Below are 24,963 nucleotides of genomic sequence, written 5' to 3' on the forward strand. Positions count from 1 at the left end.
AGTTGACATAATCAAATAAATCACTATTTGGAATATCTCTTGTTTCATTTGACTCATGTATACATAAAAGTATGATATGTGGCTTTATTTTGAATTCATTTATGATTTATATTTTTTAAAAAAATTCTTTAGGTTTTGAAAAAAAGTTTATTAATTATATAAAAACACGTTATGAAAAAAATTGTCAAATAAAACAACATTTGTTTTGTCGGGAGCTTGCATAGCGTGTAATTTTATTAATTTCAAGTCAAAATTTTACTGTTTTTCTTTTTTCCGCTGGTTCCATTTTTTTTTTTATAGGTTAAAATTTTTTCAAAGCTTTAATAGTACTATACATCATAGTTTAGTCATATAATGCTTGGCAACAAGTTCTGTTTTTTTTTTTGTTCTCTGCTTCTACTATTGTATACTTTGAAAAAAATACATTTCATGAACTATAACTAAGATACATTCATTTGTTTCAAAACCTTTAACCTGCTTAGGGTATCATATGATTTCGTCCTCTATTTCTCATTATCGACATGTTATTCAATTTTTTATGTTTGTCAAAGACACAAATATATATTACATTTTTTTATGTCCTATTTTCTTATTTACAACAAGTATCACACTTTTCTGTTTTCTTTTTATTCTTACAAAAGAATCGCGCCGAACACTTATATTGCTTTTACGCTCCATATTTTGGTAATTCCATTCTCTTTTTAAATTTTTGTTTTTCTTGGTTTGTACAAACGTGTTTTTGTTAAGGATATTAGCTTCCACGTTTTTTTTATCATTGAAATCCGTTTTGGTACTCTATCATTTTTCCCGTATTCTTTTCGATTTAATGTTATTTTTTCTTATGAAACTTTTCAGCCGTTTTGTTATATGTCTTCAGGTAATTGTAATTTTTTCATTAATCCTACCTTATGTGAAAAAAAAATATTTTGGCAATTTATCTTTGTATCAGTACGCAACTAATAAATCGTTGAAAGAAAGAAAAGCTCGAAAACTGTTACGCCAAATGGAAAAAGCAACCACATATTCACAATGGTAGAATAAGAAGACTTCTTTACACGCTAGCACCAAACACCAACAATGATGTATATTTTCAAATGTAGGATCAAGTTAGCAGAAGTCTATGATGTTATGCATGAAAAGATGCACTGGAGAGAAAATCCAGTTTCTTCTTTATACGAATGGAAAAGAGTACAGGAACATACAGAAAAGTATTTCTTATGCTATAGATTTCTATTCTATTTCCTTTAATGTTCTTTTTCTTTTATTACTATGATTATAGATTGCGTGAAGCTCGATTAAATCAAAATATAGAGACTCTAATGGTTTTGCTAAGATTATGTTGTTACCGAGATTTTTGTGGTATATCGAATAAAAAACTTTATACAAAAGCTTTGAGTGGAACTAAAATTTTAATTCATCGATTTACTCAAGAAATCACAGCATCATTAGAATATTTATGTTCAGCTTTTTTAATTCAAAAAATACCTTTATGTTTACAGCAACCTAGTGTTTTAGGTGAACTCGCTCAAGGTTCAGTAAAAATATCTAACCCACGACCTATGCAGCCCTCTTTGCGCTTATTTACTGTCTGCGATACTTCAACACAAACTGAAACGTTTAATGGGTCACACATCTATAATCATCAAACTGGGAAGAAAATACGACAACAATCTGATGAATCTTTTTTAAACCAAACTGTAAACATAAAAAGTTATCTCTAAATCTCTAATCGTCATTTTCTTTTGTTCATTCAGACCAGTAATAAGGATGAATCTAACAAGCGTGTTATAAATGAAATCAATAGGCAATCCTGTTGCGAGAATCAAGCAGATGGAAATTTTTTTCATCATTTGCTTCGGATTTTCACATCTATTCGTCTATCTTTAGGAAATACAGCCATGTGTTTATCTGGGGGTGGTTCTTTAGCCATGTATCATATGGGTGTAGTAAAAGCTTTAATATCTTTGAATTGCTTACCCAATGTAATATCGGGAACAAGCGGAGGATCCATTGTAGCAGGAGTCATGGCAATCTTTCATAATGATGAACTTGTTAATGATGTAAGAGTCGCATCCATTTCTATAAGAACAACAAAATAAAAGAGTCTCTTTCATGGTAACAAAAACGACTTTCTTATTTCTTTCCTTGTAATAGATATTAAAACCTGATATTGTTTCCCGTTATGGATCTCGATGGTTTCCATCTATTTCTCAACAAGTCAAACAATTTGTTTTTCAAGGTAATGTTCTATTTTTTAACAATACATTTTAGAATGTAATCGTCTTGTTATCATAAAAAAAAAGGTCATATGATTGAACAAGAACAATTTGTGAAAACATGTAAAAAATATTTTTCGCATTGGACATTTTTAGAAGCATATCAAAGAACAGGTAACCTTTTCACCATTTAATTTTTTCAGGTTTTCAAATCATGTTAAATTTAAAGAAAAAACGGAAGAAGAAATACAAGTACAACATTTATCAAAAATCTTTTTTTTTTGAATAGGTCGATGTGTTTCTATTGTTGTGACACCTTCGTGTTGTTCGCCTGGAGAAGCTCTTGTTTTGAATTTTATAACAGCTCCAGATGTGTTTATTTGGTCAGCCGTTGCAGCATCCTGTGCTCTACCTGGCCTATTACCTCCTAGCGAATTAGTTTCTAAAGGGTTTCATGGTGATGCTAAAACATTGTACTCAACAGGTCCATTCTAGTGACTTGATACCTTATCAAAAAAGTCATGTTGTATGCCGTACTATCTAGGTATTAAATGGATTGATGGATCGTTAAATCAAGACATTCCTATTAAGGAGTTAGGAACTATGTTTAATGTTAAGCAAGTCATTGTATCACAAGTTGGTTATAAAAGAAAAACAACTTTTAAAAAAATGTTTATTAACTTTCTTTTCTCATAGGTTAACCCTCATCATACACCCTTTGTTGAAAATTATTCAAGACATTTAAAATGGATGAAAATTTTAGAAAATTGGATTGTCTTTGATATTAAAAATAGATATAGTAAATTAGCGAAATTTAATATGCTGCCTAAAATTTTTGGAAAAAAATTTACTTCTTTTTGGATGGTTCAAGTAAGATTCCTTTGATTTTATTTTTTTCATTTGGTATAAGGAGTTTGAAGGTCATGTTACAATAACCCCAGAGCAATCTTTCATAGACTGGTACCGCATTATATTACAACCGTCTGAAGACGATATGAAAGACTACATAACTAAAGGACAAGCACGAACATGGTTTCACGCTCCACGCATTCAACAAATGCTAAAGGTAAAAATTTCTAGCAGTAACCTTTTCTTTTAATCTTCAGTGTATCTTCTTTGGATATAATGACTATTTTTCTAGATAGAACAGACTCTTGATGAATGCTTTAAAAAAATAGCACAACGCATAAAAGAAGTGTCTTAAAACGAAAAGGTAAAAAGAAACCTGTACAAAAAGTATCATGCGTATACCATAATTCTATATTTTATCAAGAAGTGTTTGAATTAAAGTATTTTTTCTTTTTTCTATTGTCAGAAAACAATTAAGAATCCAGCAATAATCATTTCATCTACATTGCCTTCTATTTAAAAATAAGTTGATGTTTTTTGCCGCATTAATTGAAGAAACGAGAACCAAAGAGGCGTATTGTTATTTTGTGCTAATTTTTGTTTCCTTGCAAAAAGCACAACATTAGTACATGAATACTAGTTTTTTTCCTGTGAGTCAAATAGCACAATGTTGAGTTAATGTACCCCTCGTTTAAGTTTTGTTATTTTTTTTTTAACACTGTCTACGTTAAAACGCAATGAGGGATATGCGAGCTCAACCTTAGATTGACATAAACATTTCAAAGTGGAGACATCTTCTTATGAGTTCTCTATGATAATTTTTAAAAAAGTCTTTTTGTGTTCTTTTACTAACAATATTAAAATGATTTCTAATGGTTTAAATTTTCTTCTTCCTGCAACCAATACCCTACTAGGACATTGTTATTCATGTCGTCGGATTTTCCGCTAAAAGTTCCGAGTCCGTTTTAGTTTGATCAGCCCAGATAATTCGCACATGCGTTGAGTGAATTCCGTACCGTATACTCACTTGAAAATACTGACAAATTAGGGATTTCCATAATGCAGCACCCTTTGTGTCATTTATACTTCCAAATGTTTTTAAAAAGCAACGGGCTTTCGCTTCACTGTTTAAAAAAAAAATTCTTGTCAGCTCTTTGATTGTTACCTCAAATTTACCTTGTAAAAAGCAATTTGCAATGTGCAGAAGATGGAGGAAAAAGTAAAACTTTTAACAGACCGGAGAACCCAAGAACATTAGAAATGAAATGTTTTAACTGAAATATAGAATAAATTAACAGTGGAATTATAATAGGATTGATAACTCAAAACATCTATTTTCGATTGAAAGTTCAATATGTATTTGAAAAACCTACGTTCACTTCACATTGTTTTTTTTCTGTTCGATATTGAGCACGCGCAGCTCGAGGTAACCAGGAAACATATACCATACGGTTACGTTCATCTTCCCACATTCCCCAATATGTTGGACCGTTGCCAGGGCGATTAAATTTTAAATGAATATTGTAGGAATTGGTATCCAAATATTTTTTAAAACGTTTGATTCGATTAGAACCACTAAATTGCTCTTGTTTTTTTGCTGCCGGTGACACATCTTGACACTTTATAGAATCAACACAACCAGTGCTACGTTGTTGACAGAGACGCAAATTTTTTTCTTGGGATTCGCTGACTTCCCTTTTTTCCAGTAAACAACTTTGATTCTCTTCAAGTTTATCGTACTGTGAACAATACAAAGACACTGAGTTCAGTTCAGATGTTTCCATAAAGCTATCATGAACCCATCTTGAATTCGGTTCTATTTCTAACGTTGATTGGAATGTTGAATGAAAGTCGAAGAATTCATGTTGTACTGTTTCATTCAAATTGTAATCCCATGTTTTAGCTAAATTTGGAGTTATACAAGCTAACTGATTCATGTGATTCCACCATTTGGTTGTTTTGATATCATCGTTACACAAAGAATTGGAATTGTCTTGTAAACATAAAGTATTTGAACGGGTGGATAGTTTATCATGAAAATTCCAATCGGTTGAATTCATATAACCGCAATCTATTACTGATTCTGCAAAATACATTTGCACATGAAGAATCGAACGTCGAGCGATAACATGTAACATGCTGTGCTCAAATGCTACGAATGCGTTACGTACTTGAATAGTTCGCATCCTCATGATACCGATACCAATCGGAGACACTTAAAGAGGAAAGTGATGTATTTAAATTGATTGAAGGAACATGTGAAAAAGCGTCCTGATCAAACGTATTACCCGACGATGTTGTTCTTGTTGTACAGGACAAGGCATTATCTGCATCAGTCGATGATTGCATAGGAGAGTCGGCTATCATCCTTAACGTCGACAGTAGTAAAGCGGTGACTGTATCATGCTCAGAGGATACTGAATCCTTTGTTGTATTAAAAGAAAAAGATTTAATCGAATCTTTTAGTTCGGCTTCTTCCTTTATATAGTCACACGCTGGAAATTCTTCGCGATCGACGTTTGTACCAATCATTTTAAAGTAACTAGAAATCATGATTTCATATGTTCGTTAAAAATGCAAAATTATCTCGTTCTCGAAAACAAGGAATGCTTTTTTTCTATTCACCTTAAAAACTATAATGTCAACTGGAAATCAAATTCATGAGATTAAGTTAAAGGCTCTGTATATTAAAAAAAAATTCTTTTTTTTTTACCCTTTTTAAAAAACTGTTTAGATTTTTCACTATTCAATTTACCGTATCTTTTGTAAACTTCTCATTCGTTACAATAAGGAGGAGATTTGTTGAAAACTCAACCACACCAGCCTCTGCTTTCAAGGGTTTAAAAGCACAGCGAAGAAGAGAACGGAAATCATAGAGAAAGAAGTTCTGTTTGACCTTTTAATAAAACAATGATTACAGTCGTATTAAATATTAGTATGAAAGGATTGAACAGTTCAAGAAGACACGCAAATCATACGGCTTTTTATGCAGTTACACAAAAACTCACAAATATGGATTAAACTAATTGTTGCACAAGTTTTCAATAAAAAAAAATCTGGTTAGCCTTACATAAAGATCTGCTCTAACGTATTCTAACCCTTAACGCTAATCACTATTAAAAAAAGCAGCTTTTCGAAAAATTGGTTTTTCACTTGAAACAATAACCTTTTAAGTTCTGAATCAAGAAAAAAGAAAATGGAATCAACACCAACAATATTCCATCTTCTACAAGAATAGAAACTTTTCTACTTACCGTCAATACTCTATTGGTGTCAAAAAAAGTTTCAATGACTTGGCCTTGAAGAAATTGTCGATTTGGGACACACAAAAAAGACCTTGGAAAAGCTATGCGTAATGTGAGTGACAAATTACAGCGTTACAAATCGACGTCTTTTATTTCCTTATGTAAAGATTATTTTTTTTCGTCACAATTATTCAATGTAAAACATGTGGAGACAACTATGGAAAAAAAATTGGCACGTCGGGCTAATTTTTATAAATATAAGTTCAACTTTAACCTTTAACCGAAAAAAACCCGTTTCTTTTCTGAATATTAATGGTAATACTTAACGCGAACAAGTTGTACAATCTCGCGTGCAATATTCATGTTTTCTAAAAACAAAAAAAAATCTGTTCTTACGCGACAATACATACTTTTCTAAGCAAGCTTTAGAAAGACGATTTAATTTTTTTATTTAAAATTAGTATCCTTTATTTTTTTACTTAAATGATCACACCACTTGTATGAGTTTTTTTTTTGAAAAAAAATGAGTTCGATTTTTTTAAAAAAAAAAATAACACCTTTAAAAAAATTTGTTTTTTATTCATCTTGTTCCTAGTTCGCATAGAATACAAAAAACATTTGTGAATGTCAAAAAAAATCGTACACGTTGAAAGAACTGATTTCTTCGCCGATTCGTCTTTATAGGCGAGAAATTTGTTAAAACAGAAAAACAAATTTTTAACGACAAATTTTTTTTATACATTAAGCAAAAAAATAGTATAACGAGAAAACCTAGTGGTACAGTTTCTTTGACACATTTCATTAGAAACTTGTTCTCTAAGCCTCTGTTGTTCTGTTAGCATAAGATGATTCGATAAGGTTTTGTTTTCAAATAAAACGTGTGTGTGTGTGTGCGTGCGTGTATTGCAAAGAATTTTAAAAACAACACAGAAATGGCGTCAGCTGGCGATATTCATTCAATTTTATATAAAGGCGATATTTTGCAACCTAAGGAACCAACATATAATGCAGCAAAGAGAGTAGTGCGTTACTTCCCTGGACAGGTATTTTCCTAACAAAACTAGGGCTTCACCTTCAACTTTTGAATACGATTATTTTAATACCATGGTGCTGTACTATAGGTTCCGGATTATGCTTGCTCTAACGATGAAGAGGTTTGGGATGAAGTGCCACAAAATACCAAGGTTATTGCGCAAGATTGTACTGCGGGTCCGAAAAATTCTCTAGGAGTGAACCAGGATCCCCCCTTTCAAACAATTCATGAACGGAGATTGCGTTTACTTCAAGATATTAAGGAGTCTAATCTTACAAGTGATCCGGTTGTTAGAAGAAAACGACGTCATAAAGTGACCGAAGTAGGAACCATTTTAAAACATGGAAGTAAAATGTGAAAGAGAAACGCTTTAAGAAAAAAATTGTATATTGTTCCCTTAGCCAAGACTATTGACACCGTCATCACTTTACGTGTTGGTGTACCGCAAACGTCGTTAGAAGCCAATGAAGAACAAGTAGAGAATTCACGACTTCGAAAACGCGCAATAGCTCTGGAAGCACGGTTGAAAGAGGAAGCTGTGAAACGGTCTGAAGTTAGTGTGACTTTAAACTTTTAATCATCTAGACCACATTCAATAAGTGTTTGTGATTGCAGTTTGAAGCCTTGCAGCCTTCAAACGAAATACAGTCGGAGGTATTTCCTTCACCAATTCATTTTTCTCTTGTATTCTTCCATAATGAATGTATTCTAAGGAAAATTCCGATACATCATCGGAATATTCATCTGAGCAAGACGTAACACACGAGAATCGTCCAATTTTTTTACCAAGGAACCAAAGAACACTGTGTCAGGACCAAAAAAGAGAAGTAATGGCAAATGCTTTTTTGTGTGTGTTGTACTCTTTTATAATTGAATCACGTTTTTTTTATTGTTGTTAAAGATAACACAGCCTTTAGACACTCCCAACGATACGAATTCTAGTGAGACTCGTCGTAAAGAATCCAAAGATTTACTTGTGTCCGTCGTACGTTTTTATTTATGAGTTCACTTAATTGCTAACAAAGTCAAAGGCATGATAAAACAATTTTCAATGAATTTTTTCTTAACATTGATTGCTAGATCGCTGAAGAAGAAGAACAACTAAGGCGTTATCTTGAAGCAAATCAGAAAGGGGCATGGGACCCGGAATCTCTACCTGATGATGACGACGCTGTGAATGAGGAAGCTGAAGTCACATAGTAACAAGTTTTTATTTATGAGCTAACTCTTCTTTCTTTTAGTATGAACTTTGGCGAATAAGAGAAATGAAGAGAATTCTCCGGTGTCGAGAGGAAGCGAACAAAAGACAAGTGTTTGTATGTATCCTTCCTCTTTGAAACACCTCGATAAAACATTTTTGTACAGTTGAGTGAAATTGAAAGAAGGCGTCATATGACAGAGGAAGAGCGTCGTGAAGATGATAAAAGATTAGATGCTTTAAAACCTCAACGTGAAAAACCATCCAAATACAAATTTATGCAAAAATATTACCATAAAGTGACTGAATCTGTTTCTTCATATCTTCTTTCTTTCAATGCTGTATTTTCTTAGGGTGCTTTCTTTCAAGATAAAGCTGAAACAGCCGAGGAACCATTATATCTACGCGACTATAATGTACCTGTCGGGTAGGCTTAACAAGTTGGGGTTTTTTATTTTTTAATTAAAAAAAATATCCTTTCATTCAAGTGAGGATAATATAGATAAAACTTTGCTACCACAACCCATGAGGTTACGACGAGGTATAATGACTTTGAAAAAAAACGATTTTCATTTTAAATGTTTTAGATCAATTCGGTAAAGCGGGACAAGTTAAACATACACATTTGGCTGATGTTGATACCACTGATTTCACATCTGCTTGGTATAAAGCAAACACTACTAAATCATTTCCTAGAAACTCAGGTGCAAAGATGGTTTTTAGAACATCGACGAAATGCTATATGATTATGTTTTCAGATGCACGAAAGAAAAATAAAATATCTAAATACAATTTTTAAAAAAAAGGCAAATTTTTAAAAAGCGACACATCCATTTTTTTAATATCGTTTCTTACGGGGCTGTCCACACAGCTAATTACATAGGGCATAGTTGTATTTTTTTTTCTTTATCTTTTTGAAGATTAATCCAAATAGACGTATCCCAAAGGAAGTTGTTTTCTTTTAGTGAAATACGCCTTATATAGCAATCAATTCACTAACTTTAGCCAGATGATAAAATATCAAGAAAAAAAATAAAGCTTAAATCTTACGCTCGAATGCTTACTTTGAAAAACCCGTGGTCTTGTAAGTTATTTTTTACAGTAACGACTAAGTGAAACAAAAAAGAGTCTTGATTCGTCATGTGCTCTACAATTAGGAAAAAATTTACTTCATTTAGTGTTCCTTTTAAGCTAATAAATTTTTTGAAACGATTAGTCGCTCCTGCTGCCATGCTGCAATTTCTAATGTGAGTTCGTTTTACTACCATATGGCTTACAAAAGTATAACTTTTGTCATATCAAAATGTCTCCTAACTTCAATGAGATTACCTAGTGATCAAACTTTCACTGTTTTTTTATGAATCGAAAAACCTTCGAGTATTCCGATTTTGGTTAAGAAACATGCAATACTTTGAAACGACTCTGTTTCTTGCTTAGGGGGGAACCAAATTGTGTCCATATTATTAGAACTTTCTTTTTCACTCTCAAAATGACTATAACACATTTAAGTGCTTCCGATTCTTGTTTGCACAATTCATCCCACTAAAGACTTACTTGTCTGCTATCTTTACCAATGTTTCTTTAATTTTTATTCCATACATTTGCGCTAACGTGGAAGAATCAGTATATATTATATTCAACGAATAGATTTTCGAAGAAAGTATACCATGCATTTGGAAACAACACGCTATTCGAATTTCTAGTGAATCAGTAACTAATGAAATGTTATCATTGTGCGTGAAAAAATATGCTGATGCTAGAATTTACAAGCCGAACACGTAGCAATATCTTTTTACATTAAATGATAATAGAGATTAAAAAGAAAATTCATAATGGACAAAAAATGTTAATCGCATAATTTTAAGACTTGAAGATACGAAGCTTTCTATGGAAATGGCCATAATCAATACCTAGAATTAGTCTAACAATAGGTCAAAACCGCGTCGTACTAATGAGTCTCTTAGAAGACCACGAAACCATACAATGCATTCACTGTTTCGCTTGTGGATACGCTGTGAAGCCGAATAATAAGCTTTGAAAAAATGTGACATACTGTAACGGTGTACGATTAACGTTTAGAAAACGAGAATAGCGGTGTGGAGTACTCCTGGTAGCAGTGGCACCTGGTCTCGAGTCCGACTCCAGTTAACAAATACTTACCTCTCACAGTCTCCACTCGATTCTTTAGGCCCTTGAAGTGTACGGTGGTCAACATGATTTCAGAGCACTCAAAAGTTGTAGAGACTAATTGGAATACATAAACCAGGGACGACTGGCTGTGCTAAGATTGAGAATTCGTCCGAGGCCAGTTCTGTGGTGTGTAATCCACAGAGCATGAAGGGAATATCCCTAACAAATGTTAGCGAACTCTCGTGAATGTACACGTCGAAGCGTTGGAGACGTTAAATAGATGTTGCATCTTACTCTAAATGAGCAATACCTAATTCCTTCTGGGGAACAAAAGTAAAGAGGGTGTCCACCATCGGAGACCCGAAATGGATGGAATTTGTACCCAAAACATAAAAGGAGGGAACCTCTCTTCGGAGGGGGTCCTCAGCAATCGTCTGGAATCAGTCTGGCAATAGGCTGAAAACGAATCCAACTGATAAGTCGTTTCGGCAACGATGAAACTCTCCGTTTTATTCAGTACTCCACTCGAGGGATAGGCTATATGCCGAATCTTTAGCTCCGAAAAGATGCATCATAATGTAACAGTTTAGGAAACAAGAAAACTCTTCGTTTAGTTTAGGCCCGAGTTCGCGGAGAGACTGTGAAACCAAATGATTAGCTTTAAACAAATGGCTCATGGTCTAACGGATAAACGTATTGCTTTTTGAAGTGAATACTTCACATATCCTTTCATTTTCGATGATATTAAACTACTGGATATTCTAGTTATTTGTTTCGATCAAATTTTTTTTTTTACTTTGTATTCCTTGTATCAGAATTTGATTCAATATTTTAATGGTCTTGTACATCTAGACCAAGAGAGCTGTGTAACATGATTCGAGTCAGAACAAGACTCGTTTTTTTTTTTTAATTGAAAATCAAAAATTTATCAAAAATATAGTAGGATTAAAAAAGTAGAATTGTTTAATTGCTGAACCGTTTTAATAAAAATGAACAAAAGTATGCTAAGCTGTTAACCTTATGATTAGTACAAGTCATCATAGGTAAGCCCATAATATGCTTGAAAATAGATAGGTCAAACGAAAGAGCTGAAGTCTGAAAAAAAAAAGAAATTTAAGAGATTTAAATTACGCGAAATACGAATTCAAGCCTTCAGTATGACACCGAATGTTTGAACGATTCTGCAAAATAATGTCATGTTAGATTGAATTAAAAGCAATGCACAAAGTTACGGAAATTTCATTATAACGGGTTTAAGACAAAAAGAGTCCAACATAAGAAAGGGGTAAATGAGTGAAATACTGTCTGAAGAAACATTACAACATATTGATGAATGGAGTGCAACGATTGTTTCATTACTTTTCAACGGCAATGATGGATTGTTGTTACCAAAAAGTGAAGGAGGATTAAAAAAATATAACAAAATGTGTTATCAATTCTCATCCATGCATCTTTTCAAATGGATAAGGTTCGTTATGCAGCGATGTGCGGTGATCACAGAAATTCAAAACTTAATTCTCCAAAATAAGCACGTTACATTACGCGACCTGTTTTATCGAAAAATTTATCTGTTTAAATCTCAAAGAGGTTCTAATGAATCGGTAGCTTTTTTTACGCATCTGTTTGAAATCCCTCGTTGGAGGTTACATGTCGTCAGTAGCCCTAGGGGACTTGTTCGTGGAAAAATGCGTTTTGATATATTAAGTAAATACAATATCTAAATATTTGGTTACCTTGTTGGTTGCATATGTAGGTGGTAACCGCACAAACACTATTTCCTGCTACACTGCAGCAGAACCATATGGAGTTCCGATTCCAGCTTTTCCCGAACAAATTGGTAATATATATCTAGATAAAACTGTAGGTTATGTTATGGTTGTTGAAAAGGAAACAATTTTTTCAAGGTAAATAAGCTATTAAAAAAAGAAAACGAACATGCTAAATATATTTTTAAAGAATATAAATTTTTCTGATAAATAAAGTGAAAAAAAATCTTTCACATCAAGCGTTGTGAAAACTCTCTTTAAAAGCGCAAGTATTTAAAAAATCAATTTTTGTTTAAACAAAATTATTGATTTTCTATTTGTTTTTTGAAATTGTGAGCCAACTAATGTTTCCTTGTTGCTGTTTCAACTTGCGTCTGACAAGAATTATATATAATTCTAAATTAAAATATTCAACACCATTACAAACTCTTTTAAACAAACATGACATTTTTCACTTAATCTCTCTATTGTTCTTATTTTCTGATTCTATTTTACATTCTTCTGTTCATTACAACTCTCTCGTAAATATGCTTTTTTGAACTCGCTTCTAAAAAATAAAAAAAATTGTGTTTCGAGAGAAGAATGTTAGTTGATTTTCTTTTTTTTCAATTGTTTTGTAAAGGATTTTAAATACACCCATTTTTCACAAGTTAGTGCAAAAATGATACTGGAATGGAATTAACGCACTTCATTAAACAAAAGATTAGGAAACGGTATACTTATTACGTCAAAGGGATTTCCCGATATTGCAACACGTGTTTTTTTATCAAAGGTTTGGAGAGCTGCCACACATTACAAAAGTCATTTTCCTTTCTTGTATGTTAAAGTGAAGAAAAAAAATTGATTCTTTTAATATCACTTTGTCTCCTATTAGTATCGCCTGTGATATGGATCCATGGGGAATCGCTATAGCAAAAGCTTATTGTTTTGCTGAATCAGCGGAAGCCATGTGGTATCTACCAAAAGTAGGCATGAATGATTTTGTTAACAAACACAAGAATCAGTAACAACTTCCTAATGTAGGATGTTTACTATCCAAATTATACTATAATTCATTGCGACTTTTCTGAAGCCATTTCTTTATGGGGGTAAAATATTCGTGTTATCATTTTCCTTCAAACCTTTTTTTTTAAAAGACTCCCATTAAAAGAAGTTCAAGATATAACTAACCGCGATAAAAATTTACTCAATGCGTAGGTTCCAACTGTTTTCACTTAAATGAAAAACTCCGACATATTCTATTCTTGGTCATAATATATAATAAAAAAAAAGAATTCAAACGAAAATGGTTCAAGATTTATTGTTAGTCAATACAAGTCAAAATAATCAATTTCAGTCAACGCAAAAGCAAATACTGTAAACGTTATTTTTATATGAATTTTTGAATGAAATCATTTTTTGAGGTTTCAGATCCTTATGTGAATCTATGACTCAATTCAATAAACGTTTCGAGTTAGATGCCATTCAAGATATAATAGGATTCTTTTCATGTTTTATTGGTTGTTGGATTTAAAAAAATAAAAAATAAAGAATATTGTTTTATGAAAAAAACGAAAGAGTTATTATACTAGTACTGTTAGAAACATGTGAATAAGATTCCCATACGTTATCAATTGAATTGTCGAATTTGCACTTTCTAGAATCTGTTAAAAGAGCATGTCATATGTTTTTCAAATAATTGTCACATATAGCATACACGTAAAAAAATAAACATATGTGCCATCTGTATTGCGTATGCTACAATTTATGTGTGTTAAACTGGATAAATTTACTGCATGTATGTATTCCTGTTTGTAATATTAATGAAAAATACGGTGTATGACAGGTTGTTAAAAAAATTATTTACAAAAAGCATATAAAATAAATTTAGTTATACATTATAGTTTAAGTCTTTTTCATAACAACTGTATAATTTTTCTCTTCACTACACATTGATTTCAAAATACAAAAGTGACGTTATAATTTATTATTTCAAGTCAACGTTTTATTAACAAATGTGACTAGACAACGACAGATGTAGATACAGAAACAAAACTCTGACTTCAATAGGAATAGATTTAACGAATTTGACTTTTACCTAATCATTTCATCTTGTTAAATTCGATTATTTTTAAAAAACAATCAGACATTTTTTTTTAAGTTATAACAAAATTTGTCCATTATTCAAAGTGATTTATTTTCATTTGTCATTCGATTAACTGGGTTAGTGAACATGATGTATTTTTGATGTTTTAATAAAGTTTTTAAAAATTTATATTCTCCGGTCTTTTTTCAATTTATTGTCTCATCTTGTTTTTATTGTCCTTTTATTTTTAGATACTGATTATAATTGAATCGTTTTCTCAAAATAAAAAACTTTTGAAGACTCAAGTTATATTCTTTCGAAACTAAGTGTGTGTGTACGTGTGTGTGTGTGTACGTCTCTCTCTTTCTCTCATGTTTACAGCCCAGTAAGTCTCGTAGTGTTTTTTTTCCAACCCCACCCCTAGTTTTTTCCTTAACCGCGTATCCAACGTTCATGTTATTTTACTTTTCCTTTAAAGTTGTCCTAGTGAGAATTTTTTTGAAATGTTGACTTTGTTAATTTATTCAAAAAAAACTAACTCATTTATTCTTACTACATTAAATTATATAAAAAAAAATTAATCTTTTTATTAATTTTTTTTTAATCTCTTTTTATTTTTTCAAAAGCTTATAAAATAGAAATAGTGCTACCAGATTGTGTTTTTAATCTTTTTTTCTTTTATTTTGTGAAAATGTAAAGTACTGGTTTTTTTTTTAAGAATGAATTTATTGTGTGTTTTTTAATCTCATGTAAACTCTAAACACCTATAAAGCTAATAGAAAAAATTCAATGAAATGTTTATTATATGTATATTTTTTTTTTTTTCAGATAATTTACAATACAAGTGAAATAAAAGTTTTTTTTTTTTTAAATCACTAACATAAAAATCAATAAATTGATGATGGGTTCAACAGATGCATGTACATCCATGTCAACTTTACCTTTAAAAAGTAATAAGGTTTATGTGCATAATATGAGCGGTACTGTACAAACGGATACTTCTTATAGACCAACGAATGGAGGAAGTACACTAAGAAATGGTAACACTAGAGGGTTTTATCAACAAAATGACCAACCCCAGATAGGTGCTCAAGCGGAACTTGATGATGCCTGGAAGGAAAAAGTCCTTTCTGTACAACGTGATAATCGTGTAAGAACACAGGATGTATTGAATAGAAAAGGAAATGAATTTGAGGATTTCTTTCTTAAAAGAGAATTGTTAATGGGAATTTTTGAAAAAGGATATGCGAAACCTTCACCTGTTCAAGAAGAGTCCATTCCCGTTACGCTTTTAGGAAAAAATATATTAGCTCGAGCGAAAAATGGTACAGGAAAAACCGCTGCATTTCTTATTCCTTTATTAGAGAAAATTAATACCCAAGTCAAACAAAGCATTCAAGGACTTATTTTAGTTCCAACACGTGAATTAGCTTTACAAACTTCTGCTGTTGTGAAAGAATTGGGTAAACATATGAATATTCAGTGTATGGTATCTACAGGAGGTACATCATTACGAGATGATATTATGCGTTTATATAATCCCGTTCACATACTTGTGGGTACCCCTGGTCGCGTACTTGATTTATCAAATAAACATGTTGCTAATCTTCAAGGATGTCATATGCTTGTTATGGATGAAGCAGATAAACTTCTATCACCTGAATTTCAACCAATTATTGAAGAACTCATCACATTTTTACCATCAGATAAGCAAATATTATTATATTCAGCAACATTTCCTATATCCGTTAAGGATTTTAAAAATAAATATATTCCAGATGCTCATGAAATCAATTTAATGGAGGAACTCACATTAAAGGGTGTATCTCAATTTTATGCTTTTGTTGAAGAACGTCAAAAATTACATTGTTTAAATACACTTTTTTCCAAACTCGATGTTTATCAAGCTATTATTTTTTGTAATTCGGTTACCCGTGTTGAGCTTTTAGCTCGGAAAATAACAGAACTTGGTTACTCTTGTTTTTACATTCACGCGCGTATGATGCAATCTCAAAGAAACCGTGTTTTTCATGATTTTAGAAATCAAGCATGCCGTTGTCTTGTGTCATCAGACCTTTTTACTCGTGGTATTGATATACAAACAGTAAATGTAGTTATCAATTTTGACTTTCCTAAAAATTCCGAAACATATTTACATCGTATTGGGCGTTCTGGACGGTTTGGCCATCTTGGTTTGGCTATTAATTTTTTAACTTTTGATGATCGTTTGAATCTTTATAGAATAGAAAAAGAACTTGGAACAGAAATAAAAGCTATACCACAACATATTGATCCCGCCTTGTATACATAAAGAATTTATTCAAACAGTGTGTTATAAAAATAAGACGAAAAAATACTTCTAAAGGATGTTTTATTTCACACTGCAAGAAAGAAAAAAAGATCTGCTCTGTTTTTTTTTTATAGTTGCAAAGAGAAATGCGGTGAAAAATAAAAATTCTCTCAATAAGTCCTATATATTAACATTTCGCGTTTTTGTTATAAAAAAGTTGTCTTCATTTTTTGATTGAACATTCTAGTAGATGTGTAAGGTTGAAGAATATTCATCGCTTTTTTAACGTATTGTCTTACTTTTAATTTTAACCTTAATAAAAATAATAAAACTTTATTTATTAACGCAAAAATAATTATCACGATTTTTTATTGAAGAAAAAGTTATTATTGTTATTGAAAAATTATAATTTAACGATAAAGTTTTCTACCATATTTTACTTGTGTTTCTCATAATGATTTATAGAATACTTTTCCACTCATTTTACTGAAATCACGTTTCAATTTCGAATTTAAACATCGTACCTTATCTAAACTTGATATTTTTTTATTACACATTTAATAATCTATTTAATTACACTTTAAAAAACTATAGACAATAAAAAACATTGTATTTTCAAGTAGGCCATTTTCAACACTGAAAAAAAAAAAATTCTTGACTGATGAAGTAATTTTTTTTTATTAAAACAAAGAAACAACAAAAATGTGAAACAATGCTTAATAAGTCTATCTTTTTAAAAACGAAATAGCATATTTCATAACATATTGGACTATTTTGACATGACTAAACAAAATACAAAAAAAATCAATTGTTTTCGTAAAAAAAAGAATCGTTATTCTTTACAAGATTTGGGAATACAAACAAAAACATTATTTCAAGTCCGAATCGGCAAGTTCCATTTTAAAAAATAAATTTCGTTTTTTTACTTTTCTTGTCGTAACCAAAATGTATCCCATGTTTTTTACTCTTTCTCCAGTTATTCTATTGGTGACATTATTAAAGCTGGTCTTTGAAAATTTTAATTCTAGTTAAATTTCAAAAAGAAAAGAAAAGAAACATTTTCAAATTCTTCACATAATTTATTACACCGTGTTCTGAAAAAACAAAGTGTTAAAACTGTTACTACTCAAATTGTCTTATAAATTGAAACATCGTAGAATTTAATTTTGATAGAAATAATGCAATAGAAAGGGTTTGAAATCGCTACCTGTTATACGTTTTTTTCTCTCTAGCTTTTAACGCAATTTCTAAAAACATGTGTGGATCAAGCAAACAGACTTTGTTTTACCTTGCATGAGGCTTTCCAAAATTGGAAATAATTTAGGACTTTAAAAAACTACAAAAGGAACAATGAATAGACTTAGCTATTAATTTTAAAAGTATACCATGACACCTTTGTGAATATTGTATTCGTTAAAAAGAACTATTATTTAATGATGCAACATGTTAGTAATGATCATATAACACACGAAGAAAATGCAACACATTTGCAACAAACAAATTTAGTCAAATCTTTTACCTTATCAAAGAATCCTCATGATATAGAGGATGATATCCATTCAGGTAACTTAATTGTTATTTAGGTGGTGTCGTTTTATTTTTTTTTCTAGAATCAAGTCAGAAGAGTAGTGACCTGCCAAATGTCACACAATTTTTATGCAATACAGGTATACACAACGAAACGTTGAGAGTGACACAAATGTTGTTCGAGTCGTATATAAAGGTTTTAAATAGTCTATTTTCTTTTAAATAGATACTAGTGAAATGCTTTCTTTAGTTGACAATGGTTTACAAAAAAGTGATGATGAAACTGTTGTTACCACTTCTAACTTTTCTCGCCTTCACTCTAACCAAAAACTAGCTACGAATAATGCGTCTACAGAAACCTTTTCATCCAATCAAGACACTCCGCTGAGTCACAACGTTCTTGTAAATCAAGATATTCCATTAACAGAAGAATTTTCAGAAACAAAAGATATCAATGTTCAAGTACGTTATTTACTAGGAAAGCTTAATCACGAGGAAGAAAAACTGAATCATGTGTTGCGTCTTAACGAAGAATTACAAAAACATTGCAAAAATTTACAAAACAATATAGACACACGAGACGAAAAACTTGGCATCTCTCATAAGGTATGTAAGAAGAAATCAAGAGATAATCAAAACTTTCAAAAAAAAAAAAGTTGTGTTTTACAAGATGGTTCATATTAATACTCATTTAAAAATTTTTTTTTGACTTTTGTTTTTTGTTAGGTTCCAAAGAATATAGAAGATTCATGTAAAAATGAAAAAAACGTGGATTTGTATAGAAAAGAACTACAAAGTAGAAGCGAAGAGTTAGCAGAAACCAAAGTACTTCTTGCCGCGCTTTGTGTAAGATGTGAAAATAGATAATTTGATACCATATTGTGAATGCTTTAAAATGTTATGAAAGGAGGACAAAGAAAAAACTGAACGTTTAAACCAAGATCATATAAAATTTCTTCAATGTTATCATCCATCCCTTATAAAAGAATTTAATTCCTGGCGTGAACGGCAACATTTTAATGATTCGGAATCCTTAGCAAAGTAAGTATTGTAACATCCAAAAGTTTGCGCAATACAAATCAATTCAATGTGCAGTCAAAGACTAGCTACGAAAATTGGAGGAAAAAAGAAAAAAAATTTATTCAAAATGTTACAAAATAAAGCAATGAACAATTACATGTTTTTTAGTGCAGTCTAAATAGTTAGAATATTTCTTTAATTTTTTTTTTGTTATCAGAATAATATTGTAAACGCCTTATTTTTTTATCTTAATTCTTAAAGAATTTTTTAAAAGTTAATAGGGTTTTTTTTTTATTTAACACTATTTTTTTTTTTTCAAAAAACATTTTTAAAAGAAAAATTGTTGGCAATGAAACCCCAATTTTTTATGTTGACCCTTTTGTTATACCATAGTCATCAAAGTTTATGTTTTATTTTTGTTTCAAGTAGAATTTGTTACATTAATTTAGTACAATTTCCATTGGATTGTGAACAAAACAGAAATAGTTCGCAATGGGTTGACTGCAGTTTGTTTCTGAATATTATTTGATTGTTTTTTAGTAGCATACTTAGTAACAATTATTCCCCTATTGTTTAATGTACGCAATAGTACATTTTAACATAAAAAACAAAAAGGATTATCTGACAATCCCTACTCTAAGACACGTTGTTACTCTAAGAAAAGTTTTTGTAACCTGACTGATAAGAGTTTAACGTTTTTGTATAGTATATTATAACATTACAAATTAAAAAATAAACAAAAACTGATACTACAGGATTAATTGTTGAAAATGGCCATGTGTGCGTTACATTTTCGAATATTATCTTATCAACGTTTATGGACCCTTCGTTGAATAGCTCAAATGATTCTGAGTTTCAAACTTGTATTAACATTGTACTGCAAAGTGGTTTATCAGAAACTCAAAAAAAAACATTTTTAACAACATTGAAAAAAATTTTAGTCAAGTACAAAACTTTAACCATTCTCCATTTAATTCATTGTTCCTTGTAGCGTGACGACGTATTCATTGAATACAAAATATCAATCTATTAACACGGAAAGCGAAACATTTATATCAAAAGTAATTTTTTATTTTGAGTTCAACCGCATAGTTTTATTTTTAGATAAGATTAAATGGAGCTCTCGATGACCTTTTAATTGACAGAATTTTTTCCGCGTGTTATTTCATAAAAAATGAATCTTTTTGTGATTCTCAAAAAGGGGTCAGTTATGAATGGAAATGTTAAAAATTATTAGAATTTTTTTTTTCATAAGACATCATCACAATTGATTTTACAATCGTCTCAAAATTTCATTCTTTCACCTAACGTTTGTTTTGATCGCTTATACTCTTTGCAAGCTATTTTGCAAAAAGCCCTTGATGAAGCATTGAAAAACAAAGAAACAAAGCAACTATGTATGAACGTCTCGACTCATCGGGAAAAATTGATTAGTTCAAAGATTGCTGATTCATTAGTATTAGAGTCAATACGTGAAGATCAAAAAGAAAAATTACCAAAAAAAGACAATTTCTCACGTTTTCATACTGAACCAAGAAAAAGTTTCATCTGTCAAAATCCAGATTCAAATAAGGTAAGTAAAAAAAGTCAATTTTTTTTTTTTTTCAATCCACAAAATGCTTTTTTTCCACGCAGAACACTTTTTGTCGTTCAGTCTTTCATCGTATTATGAAATTTTTTTGTTTTAAAAGAAAAACATAGGATTTTTTTCATTTGTAACTTTAGACAAATTGTCATGTGAAATAAAAGAATATCGTTAATCTTTTTTGTTTTTTAAACGACAATCCAAGAATATTTTTTTTTTAATTAATAGACATTTATCAGTCGAAAATCAAAATAACCAATGAATATATTTATTACTAGTAAAGGAAGTATTTTTTTTCATCATGTTTAATAGCAGACTTGTACAAGATTTGGTTTTTATTAACCATCTTAAGAAAAACTAAACATACCATGTTCAAAAACACACGGAATTATTTAAACTTTTAACAAACACAATATTATTAGCATTTTTTTTTTAACAAAAAAAACGAAAATACTGTTATAGGTAGTTAAAAAAAAAAATATAAAGTATGAAAAGTTCAAATACTCTACGTATTTTAATAAGCCATTTTTAGGACGCGTTGGATAGCAGCAATATTCCAACATATTAAGACATTGTTAAAGATTGTTGATTTGCCGTCCAAGCGTTTGAGAAATATTTTGATTAAGGAAATGTGCCTAACCAATCAGGTTGCATTCGAATGAGTAGTACAATATACCCTAAAAATCGATAAAGAAATCCTATACTGTAAACAATAAGAATGGTGTTAAAAAGATTTTCAGTAAACACTCCAGATACAAGCCTTGGTAGGGTATTAGGAAGAACACCGAAATGACCGCCTTTAATAAGAGGAAATTGATTGATAATAAGAGAAAAGAAACCCCATTTATAAAAATTAAACAAATCCAAAAAACGAAGCCACGATGGAATATTTTCATCACGTAATACAAAACCGGCAAGTGTTAAAAAGATGATTAAAATAAATGGGGTCACCAGCATTGAAATTTCAATAGATGGACATGAAAAAGACATGAAATATCCTAACCCATAAGCAGCAAATATAATTCCAATGCATATTAGGATAAAAAAAAAATAATGAGCGATTGTTGTACCTAAACCTGCCATGAAATAAAAAATGGTTAAGGACACAAAACTTGGTAGAATTTGAAAAGGTAAATCAGCAAAATTACGAGCTAAAAAATAACTTATCGACATATAAAATCCGTTTTCAATTTCAGTTGAAAATAAATCTTTTTCGCGTGGAAATGTTAAAAGAACGTCAAAGGTAGAGAAACCAAGAGTAGCCACAACAAAAAATAAGCAACCACAAACACTCAATAAAGACCTCACGGTAACGTTTAAATCTTTCCAAGATTGTTTTAAAAACGTTAGAAAAGTGAACATGGACTGACATTGAGGTTGATGACAATCTGCCATATGGAGCATATAATGTCGTAAAGAATACAACAATGGAGAAGACCACCATCCAATAACAGAGTTTATCATTTCATAAAAACTAACTTCTTCAAATGAAAAAAGATTTCGGTTTTTTTTTTTCTCATGACGCGTTCCCGTTTCTTTTTTTAATATATTAACACAAAATCTATAGGGCGCAATAAAATTTTCATTAGTTTTTAAATAAAACGTAGTCCAAAATTCTATGTTATCTTTATTAGGATCCCAATCTTTTGTCATATCGTTTCTTAGTTCAATCACTGACTGAAATAGTGTTATGAAATTATACAACACTTCTCTTGGTTTTGTTAAACGCTGTAATCTTAAATCACTAGTCCAATCTTCTTGTCGCCCTATACCAAAAGAGGGATATTTTTTAAGAAAGTCAGATTGTAATGACGCGCATGAAATTAAAGCATGAATATAATTTATTGTATCAGTTGAATTTAAAAAACTCAACAACGGTTGACTCGAACGTCCATCCACACCAATTGTCAAACTATCAAGAAAAGGTTGATCACCATGAATACCGTCCACCAACATCTTCGATATGGAATTTTTACGTATTTGTGAGAAATCAACTGAGAAAGGTTTTGTTTTAGGAATACCCGATAATAATTGCCAGAAAATAATACCTTACACATATACACAAGAAAAAAAAAAAAACAATGTTATAAAGTTGTTATAAATATAATCAAGCCAAGCATTAGGTTGTTTTGAGTAATTTAAAAGAACATACTTTAAAAAAAAAAACTATTACCAAGAGATCGTTGATCGATCACTAAGAGAATTACTATTACTACTACTAATATCTAGATCCTACCAAGAAATAAACTTTGTAGTATGTTCATGAAAAAAATAGAAAAATATACACTAGGAGACCGAAAATTGTTTTTAAAAAATCTCTGGAGATGAATGACAAAAAGAAAAAAATTATACTTGTGGTTTTATTTTTACTTACACTAGATAAAATACACGTTTCAGCATAAGACTTTTTAAGTGAAGACCAACATTTTTTAGACAGTGTCACTGCTGTGTTAGATGCATTTAAGGGTACAATATGATCAACATAACGAGGATCAACAAATTGATTTAAACGAATTGCTTCATTAATAACGCGCGATAACTCAGATTTTCGAAAACCTTCAAACAAAAAATTGACAGGAATGGAAGAAAACGTCGGAACGTAAGGTGTGGAATGAAGGGACATATATGACTCAAACGAAGTACTGTTTTCGTAAGTTACTATATCAAAGAGGAAATTTAAACAATTGATATTTTCATGGCAAAAAATTTTCAATGTACGTAAATGTTGAGGTAATTCTAGAATTTTCCCATTATAAATGATACGACCATAGGCTAAAACAATAACTTTATCAATTAGAGAAAGGATAGGTGAGGTAATTTGAGATAATGTACAAATAACAGTACAACCGGACAATGCCAAATTTCTAAGTGATATAATCAATTCTAATGCTGTATATGTATCTAGACCTGTTATACAATCATCTAAAATTAAAACTTTAGGATTCGATAATAATGATATAGCAATTTGAACACGCCGTTGTTCTCCTGTACTTAAACCTTTATGCCATACACCACCTATAAGTGTATCTTGACGATGATTTAAACCTAATTGCTTTAAAACAGTTTGAATACGAACATTTTGTTGACTTATTGACAAATGGGATAATGTGAGTTTAGCGAACACTCTCAAAGTCTCTAAAACGGTTACATGAGGAAGTAAAACTTGTTTTGAATGAACAAAGCGGCAATATTTTTTTAATTTAGCGGGTGTCGCAGTCAACCCATCTATAAGAATTCGCCCCGACGTACTACAAAAATTTTTTGGACGTCCTGATAAACATTCAACTAATGTGGTTTTTCCTGAATTGGATGACCCTACTATAACAATGAAATCCTTTTCTTCTGCTATAAAATTAACAGCCTGTAATATGTACTCATTCTGGCATTCACAACAAAAATCAACGCATGATAGTGTCATGACTTAGATGGAATCGCAATTTTAGTAAAATTCAATTGAATAAAGGAATTCTTTTAAAAAAAATGTCACTTATTTTTATAAAGATTTTAAAGATTACCTACATGAATGAAAAAAAAAGAAAAAGATAAAAAAAAAACTATCAAATATAATTTTTTTTTAATAAAAAAATATTTCGTTTAACAAAAAAACTAATAATTTTCATTTACAACGACAAATTATGCTTGTAAAAAGAAAATTGTCATTAAAATTTTTATTGAACTCAAAATTTAAACTGATCATGAATTTTTTTTGCGCGCATGCAGTGAAGGATTCGTGGTGAAATCGTTACCGAAAACACGGTAGTACATTACAAGAAGAACAAAGCAACCAAAAGTTTTATTTAAATACAATAGTTAAAAATACTCTCATCTTTTTACAAAAAAAGGGTATCATGTTGATTTCATGTAAACAACAGCAATTCTTTCTGCTAAGTCTTTCCTATTAAAATCTTAGCTAGACTGATACTCTCGCCATATTTCAATGGTTAGTTTAGTGAACCAAAAAAAAATTGTAAATTTCTTAACTCAATGCGATTCTTGATTGAAAGCCACCTGGTTGCATATTACGTCAAATAAATAATTA

General features: G+C 30.7%; 8 protein-coding genes and 1 long non-coding RNA gene across 23 annotated transcripts; 6 read left to right on the forward strand and 3 right to left on the reverse strand.

Moving 5' to 3' along the window:
- The first annotated feature begins 138 nt into the window (after window positions 1-138).
- On the forward strand, window positions 139-3,872 carry LOC128883958 (uncharacterized). Of its 4 annotated transcripts, XM_054136863.1 has the most exons (15): window positions 140-684; window positions 748-790; window positions 856-877; window positions 950-1,032; window positions 1,101-1,208; window positions 1,280-1,697; window positions 1,755-2,060; window positions 2,155-2,239; window positions 2,304-2,390; window positions 2,506-2,700; window positions 2,761-2,852; window positions 2,913-3,086; window positions 3,127-3,282; window positions 3,358-3,429; window positions 3,532-3,872. In XM_054136863.1, exons 4-14 carry the CDS (start codon window positions 1,004-1,006, stop codon window positions 3,418-3,420), a joined length of 1,713 nt encoding a protein of 570 aa, XP_053992838.1. In that variant the 5' UTR covers window positions 140-684; window positions 748-790; window positions 856-877; window positions 950-1,003; the 3' UTR covers window positions 3,421-3,429; window positions 3,532-3,872. The 4 variants fall into 4 exon arrangements, with proteins under 4 accessions (XP_053992836.1, XP_053992837.1, XP_053992838.1 ...); XM_054136861.1 differs by having other exon boundaries at window positions 139-684; window positions 748-877; window positions 3,362-3,429; XM_054136860.1 differs by having other exon boundaries at window positions 748-877.
- Window positions 3,873-3,947: 75 nt separating this feature from the next.
- On the reverse strand, window positions 3,948-6,830 carry LOC128883959 (uncharacterized). Of its 3 annotated transcripts, none has more exons than XM_054136865.1 (7): window positions 6,320-6,830; window positions 6,136-6,241; window positions 5,821-5,961; window positions 5,237-5,745; window positions 4,439-5,148; window positions 4,242-4,339; window positions 3,948-4,189 (listed from the first exon to the last, which is right to left on the reverse strand). In XM_054136865.1, the coding sequence occupies exons 4-7, from the start codon at window positions 5,616-5,618 to the stop codon at window positions 3,991-3,993; spliced, it is 1,389 nt and encodes a 462-aa protein (XP_053992840.1). In that variant the 5' UTR covers window positions 5,619-5,745; window positions 5,821-5,961; window positions 6,136-6,241; window positions 6,320-6,830; the 3' UTR covers window positions 3,948-3,990. The 3 variants fall into 3 exon arrangements, with proteins under 3 accessions (XP_053992840.1, XP_053992841.1, XP_053992842.1); XM_054136866.1 differs by having other exon boundaries at window positions 5,237-5,607; window positions 5,691-5,745; window positions 5,821-6,241; XM_054136867.1 differs by lacking the exons at window positions 5,821-5,961; window positions 6,136-6,241; window positions 6,320-6,830 and having other exon boundaries at window positions 5,237-5,607; window positions 5,691-5,765.
- A 158-nt stretch (window positions 6,831-6,988) lies between these two features.
- On the forward strand, window positions 6,989-9,511 carry LOC128883960 (microfibrillar-associated protein 1-like). Of its 2 annotated transcripts, XM_054136868.1 has the most exons (13): window positions 6,989-7,353; window positions 7,432-7,690; window positions 7,745-7,896; window positions 7,959-7,997; window positions 8,057-8,170; window positions 8,245-8,328; window positions 8,424-8,534; window positions 8,585-8,659; window positions 8,709-8,840; window positions 8,895-8,968; window positions 9,030-9,082; window positions 9,129-9,245; window positions 9,300-9,511. In XM_054136868.1, exons 1-13 carry the CDS (start codon window positions 7,243-7,245, stop codon window positions 9,338-9,340), a joined length of 1,362 nt encoding a protein of 453 aa, XP_053992843.1. In that variant the 5' UTR covers window positions 6,989-7,242; the 3' UTR covers window positions 9,341-9,511. The 2 variants fall into 2 exon arrangements, with proteins under 2 accessions (XP_053992843.1, XP_053992844.1); XM_054136869.1 differs by lacking the exon at window positions 6,989-7,353 and having other exon boundaries at window positions 7,563-7,697.
- Window positions 9,512-9,622: 111 nt separating this feature from the next.
- Window positions 9,623-12,547, reverse strand: LOC128883965 (uncharacterized). The gene is made up of 4 exons (XR_008459180.1): window positions 12,405-12,547; window positions 12,031-12,341; window positions 11,904-11,976; window positions 9,623-11,852 (listed from the first exon to the last, which is right to left on the reverse strand). It is a non-coding gene; the product is annotated as an uncharacterized LOC128883965 (long non-coding RNA).
- Window positions 12,096-14,115, forward strand: LOC128883962 (uncharacterized). Of its 5 annotated transcripts, XM_054136874.1 has the most exons (10): window positions 12,236-12,375; window positions 12,425-12,508; window positions 12,559-12,575; window positions 13,060-13,086; window positions 13,140-13,253; window positions 13,312-13,402; window positions 13,461-13,525; window positions 13,574-13,630; window positions 13,710-13,793; window positions 13,848-14,113. In XM_054136874.1, exons 2-10 carry the CDS (start codon window positions 12,473-12,475, stop codon window positions 13,948-13,950), a joined length of 594 nt encoding a protein of 197 aa, XP_053992849.1. In that variant the 5' UTR covers window positions 12,236-12,375; window positions 12,425-12,472; the 3' UTR covers window positions 13,951-14,113. The 5 variants fall into 5 exon arrangements, 3 of the variants coding, with proteins under 3 accessions (XP_053992847.1, XP_053992846.1, XP_053992849.1); XM_054136872.1 differs by having other exon boundaries at window positions 12,096-12,375; window positions 12,425-12,575; window positions 13,841-14,115; XM_054136871.1 differs by having other exon boundaries at window positions 12,096-12,375; window positions 12,425-12,575; window positions 13,848-14,096.
- Window positions 14,116-14,311: 196 nt separating this feature from the next.
- Window positions 14,312-17,018, forward strand: LOC128883764 (probable ATP-dependent RNA helicase ddx6). Its single transcript, XM_054136454.1, has 3 exons — window positions 14,312-14,639; window positions 14,754-14,887; window positions 15,331-17,018. The coding sequence occupies exon 3, from the start codon at window positions 15,401-15,403 to the stop codon at window positions 16,811-16,813; it is 1,413 nt and encodes a 470-aa protein (XP_053992429.1). The 5' UTR covers window positions 14,312-14,639; window positions 14,754-14,887; window positions 15,331-15,400; the 3' UTR covers window positions 16,814-17,018.
- A 1,094-nt stretch (window positions 17,019-18,112) lies between these two features.
- On the forward strand, window positions 18,113-19,718 carry LOC128883898 (myosin-3-like). 4 transcript variants are annotated; one of them, XM_054136755.1, is made up of 6 exons: window positions 18,113-18,355; window positions 18,403-18,459; window positions 18,570-18,925; window positions 19,046-19,165; window positions 19,227-19,360; window positions 19,415-19,717. In XM_054136755.1, the coding sequence occupies exons 1-6, from the start codon at window positions 18,226-18,228 to the stop codon at window positions 19,515-19,517; spliced, it is 900 nt and encodes a 299-aa protein (XP_053992730.1). In that variant the 5' UTR covers window positions 18,113-18,225; the 3' UTR covers window positions 19,518-19,717. The 4 variants fall into 4 exon arrangements, with proteins under 4 accessions (XP_053992730.1, XP_053992729.1, XP_053992731.1 ...); XM_054136754.1 differs by having other exon boundaries at window positions 18,546-18,925; window positions 19,415-19,716; XM_054136756.1 differs by having other exon boundaries at window positions 18,675-18,925; window positions 19,415-19,716.
- A 265-nt stretch (window positions 19,719-19,983) lies between these two features.
- LOC128884198 (uncharacterized) lies at window positions 19,984-21,113 on the forward strand. 2 transcript variants are annotated; one of them, XM_054137373.1, is made up of 5 exons: window positions 19,984-20,284; window positions 20,331-20,400; window positions 20,444-20,542; window positions 20,595-20,912; window positions 20,975-21,113. In XM_054137373.1, exons 1-5 carry the CDS (start codon window positions 20,157-20,159, stop codon window positions 21,038-21,040), a joined length of 681 nt encoding a protein of 226 aa, XP_053993348.1. In that variant the 5' UTR covers window positions 19,984-20,156; the 3' UTR covers window positions 21,041-21,113. The 2 variants fall into 2 exon arrangements, with proteins under 2 accessions (XP_053993348.1, XP_053993347.1); XM_054137372.1 differs by having other exon boundaries at window positions 20,595-21,059.
- Window positions 21,114-21,199: 86 nt separating this feature from the next.
- On the reverse strand, window positions 21,200-24,939 carry LOC128884194 (uncharacterized). The gene is made up of 3 exons (XM_054137364.1): window positions 23,299-24,939; window positions 23,161-23,242; window positions 21,200-22,972 (listed from the first exon to the last, which is right to left on the reverse strand). The coding sequence occupies exons 1-3, from the start codon at window positions 24,340-24,342 to the stop codon at window positions 21,546-21,548; spliced, it is 2,553 nt and encodes an 850-aa protein (XP_053993339.1). The 5' UTR covers window positions 24,343-24,939; the 3' UTR covers window positions 21,200-21,545.
- Window positions 24,940-24,963: the final 24 nt, after the last annotated feature.

This window comes from Hylaeus volcanicus, unplaced genomic scaffold, assembly GCF_026283585.1.
Source record: "Hylaeus volcanicus isolate JK05 unplaced genomic scaffold, UHH_iyHylVolc1.0_haploid 12237, whole genome shotgun sequence".
Lineage (NCBI taxonomy): Eukaryota > Metazoa > Arthropoda > Insecta > Hymenoptera > Colletidae > Hylaeus > Hylaeus volcanicus.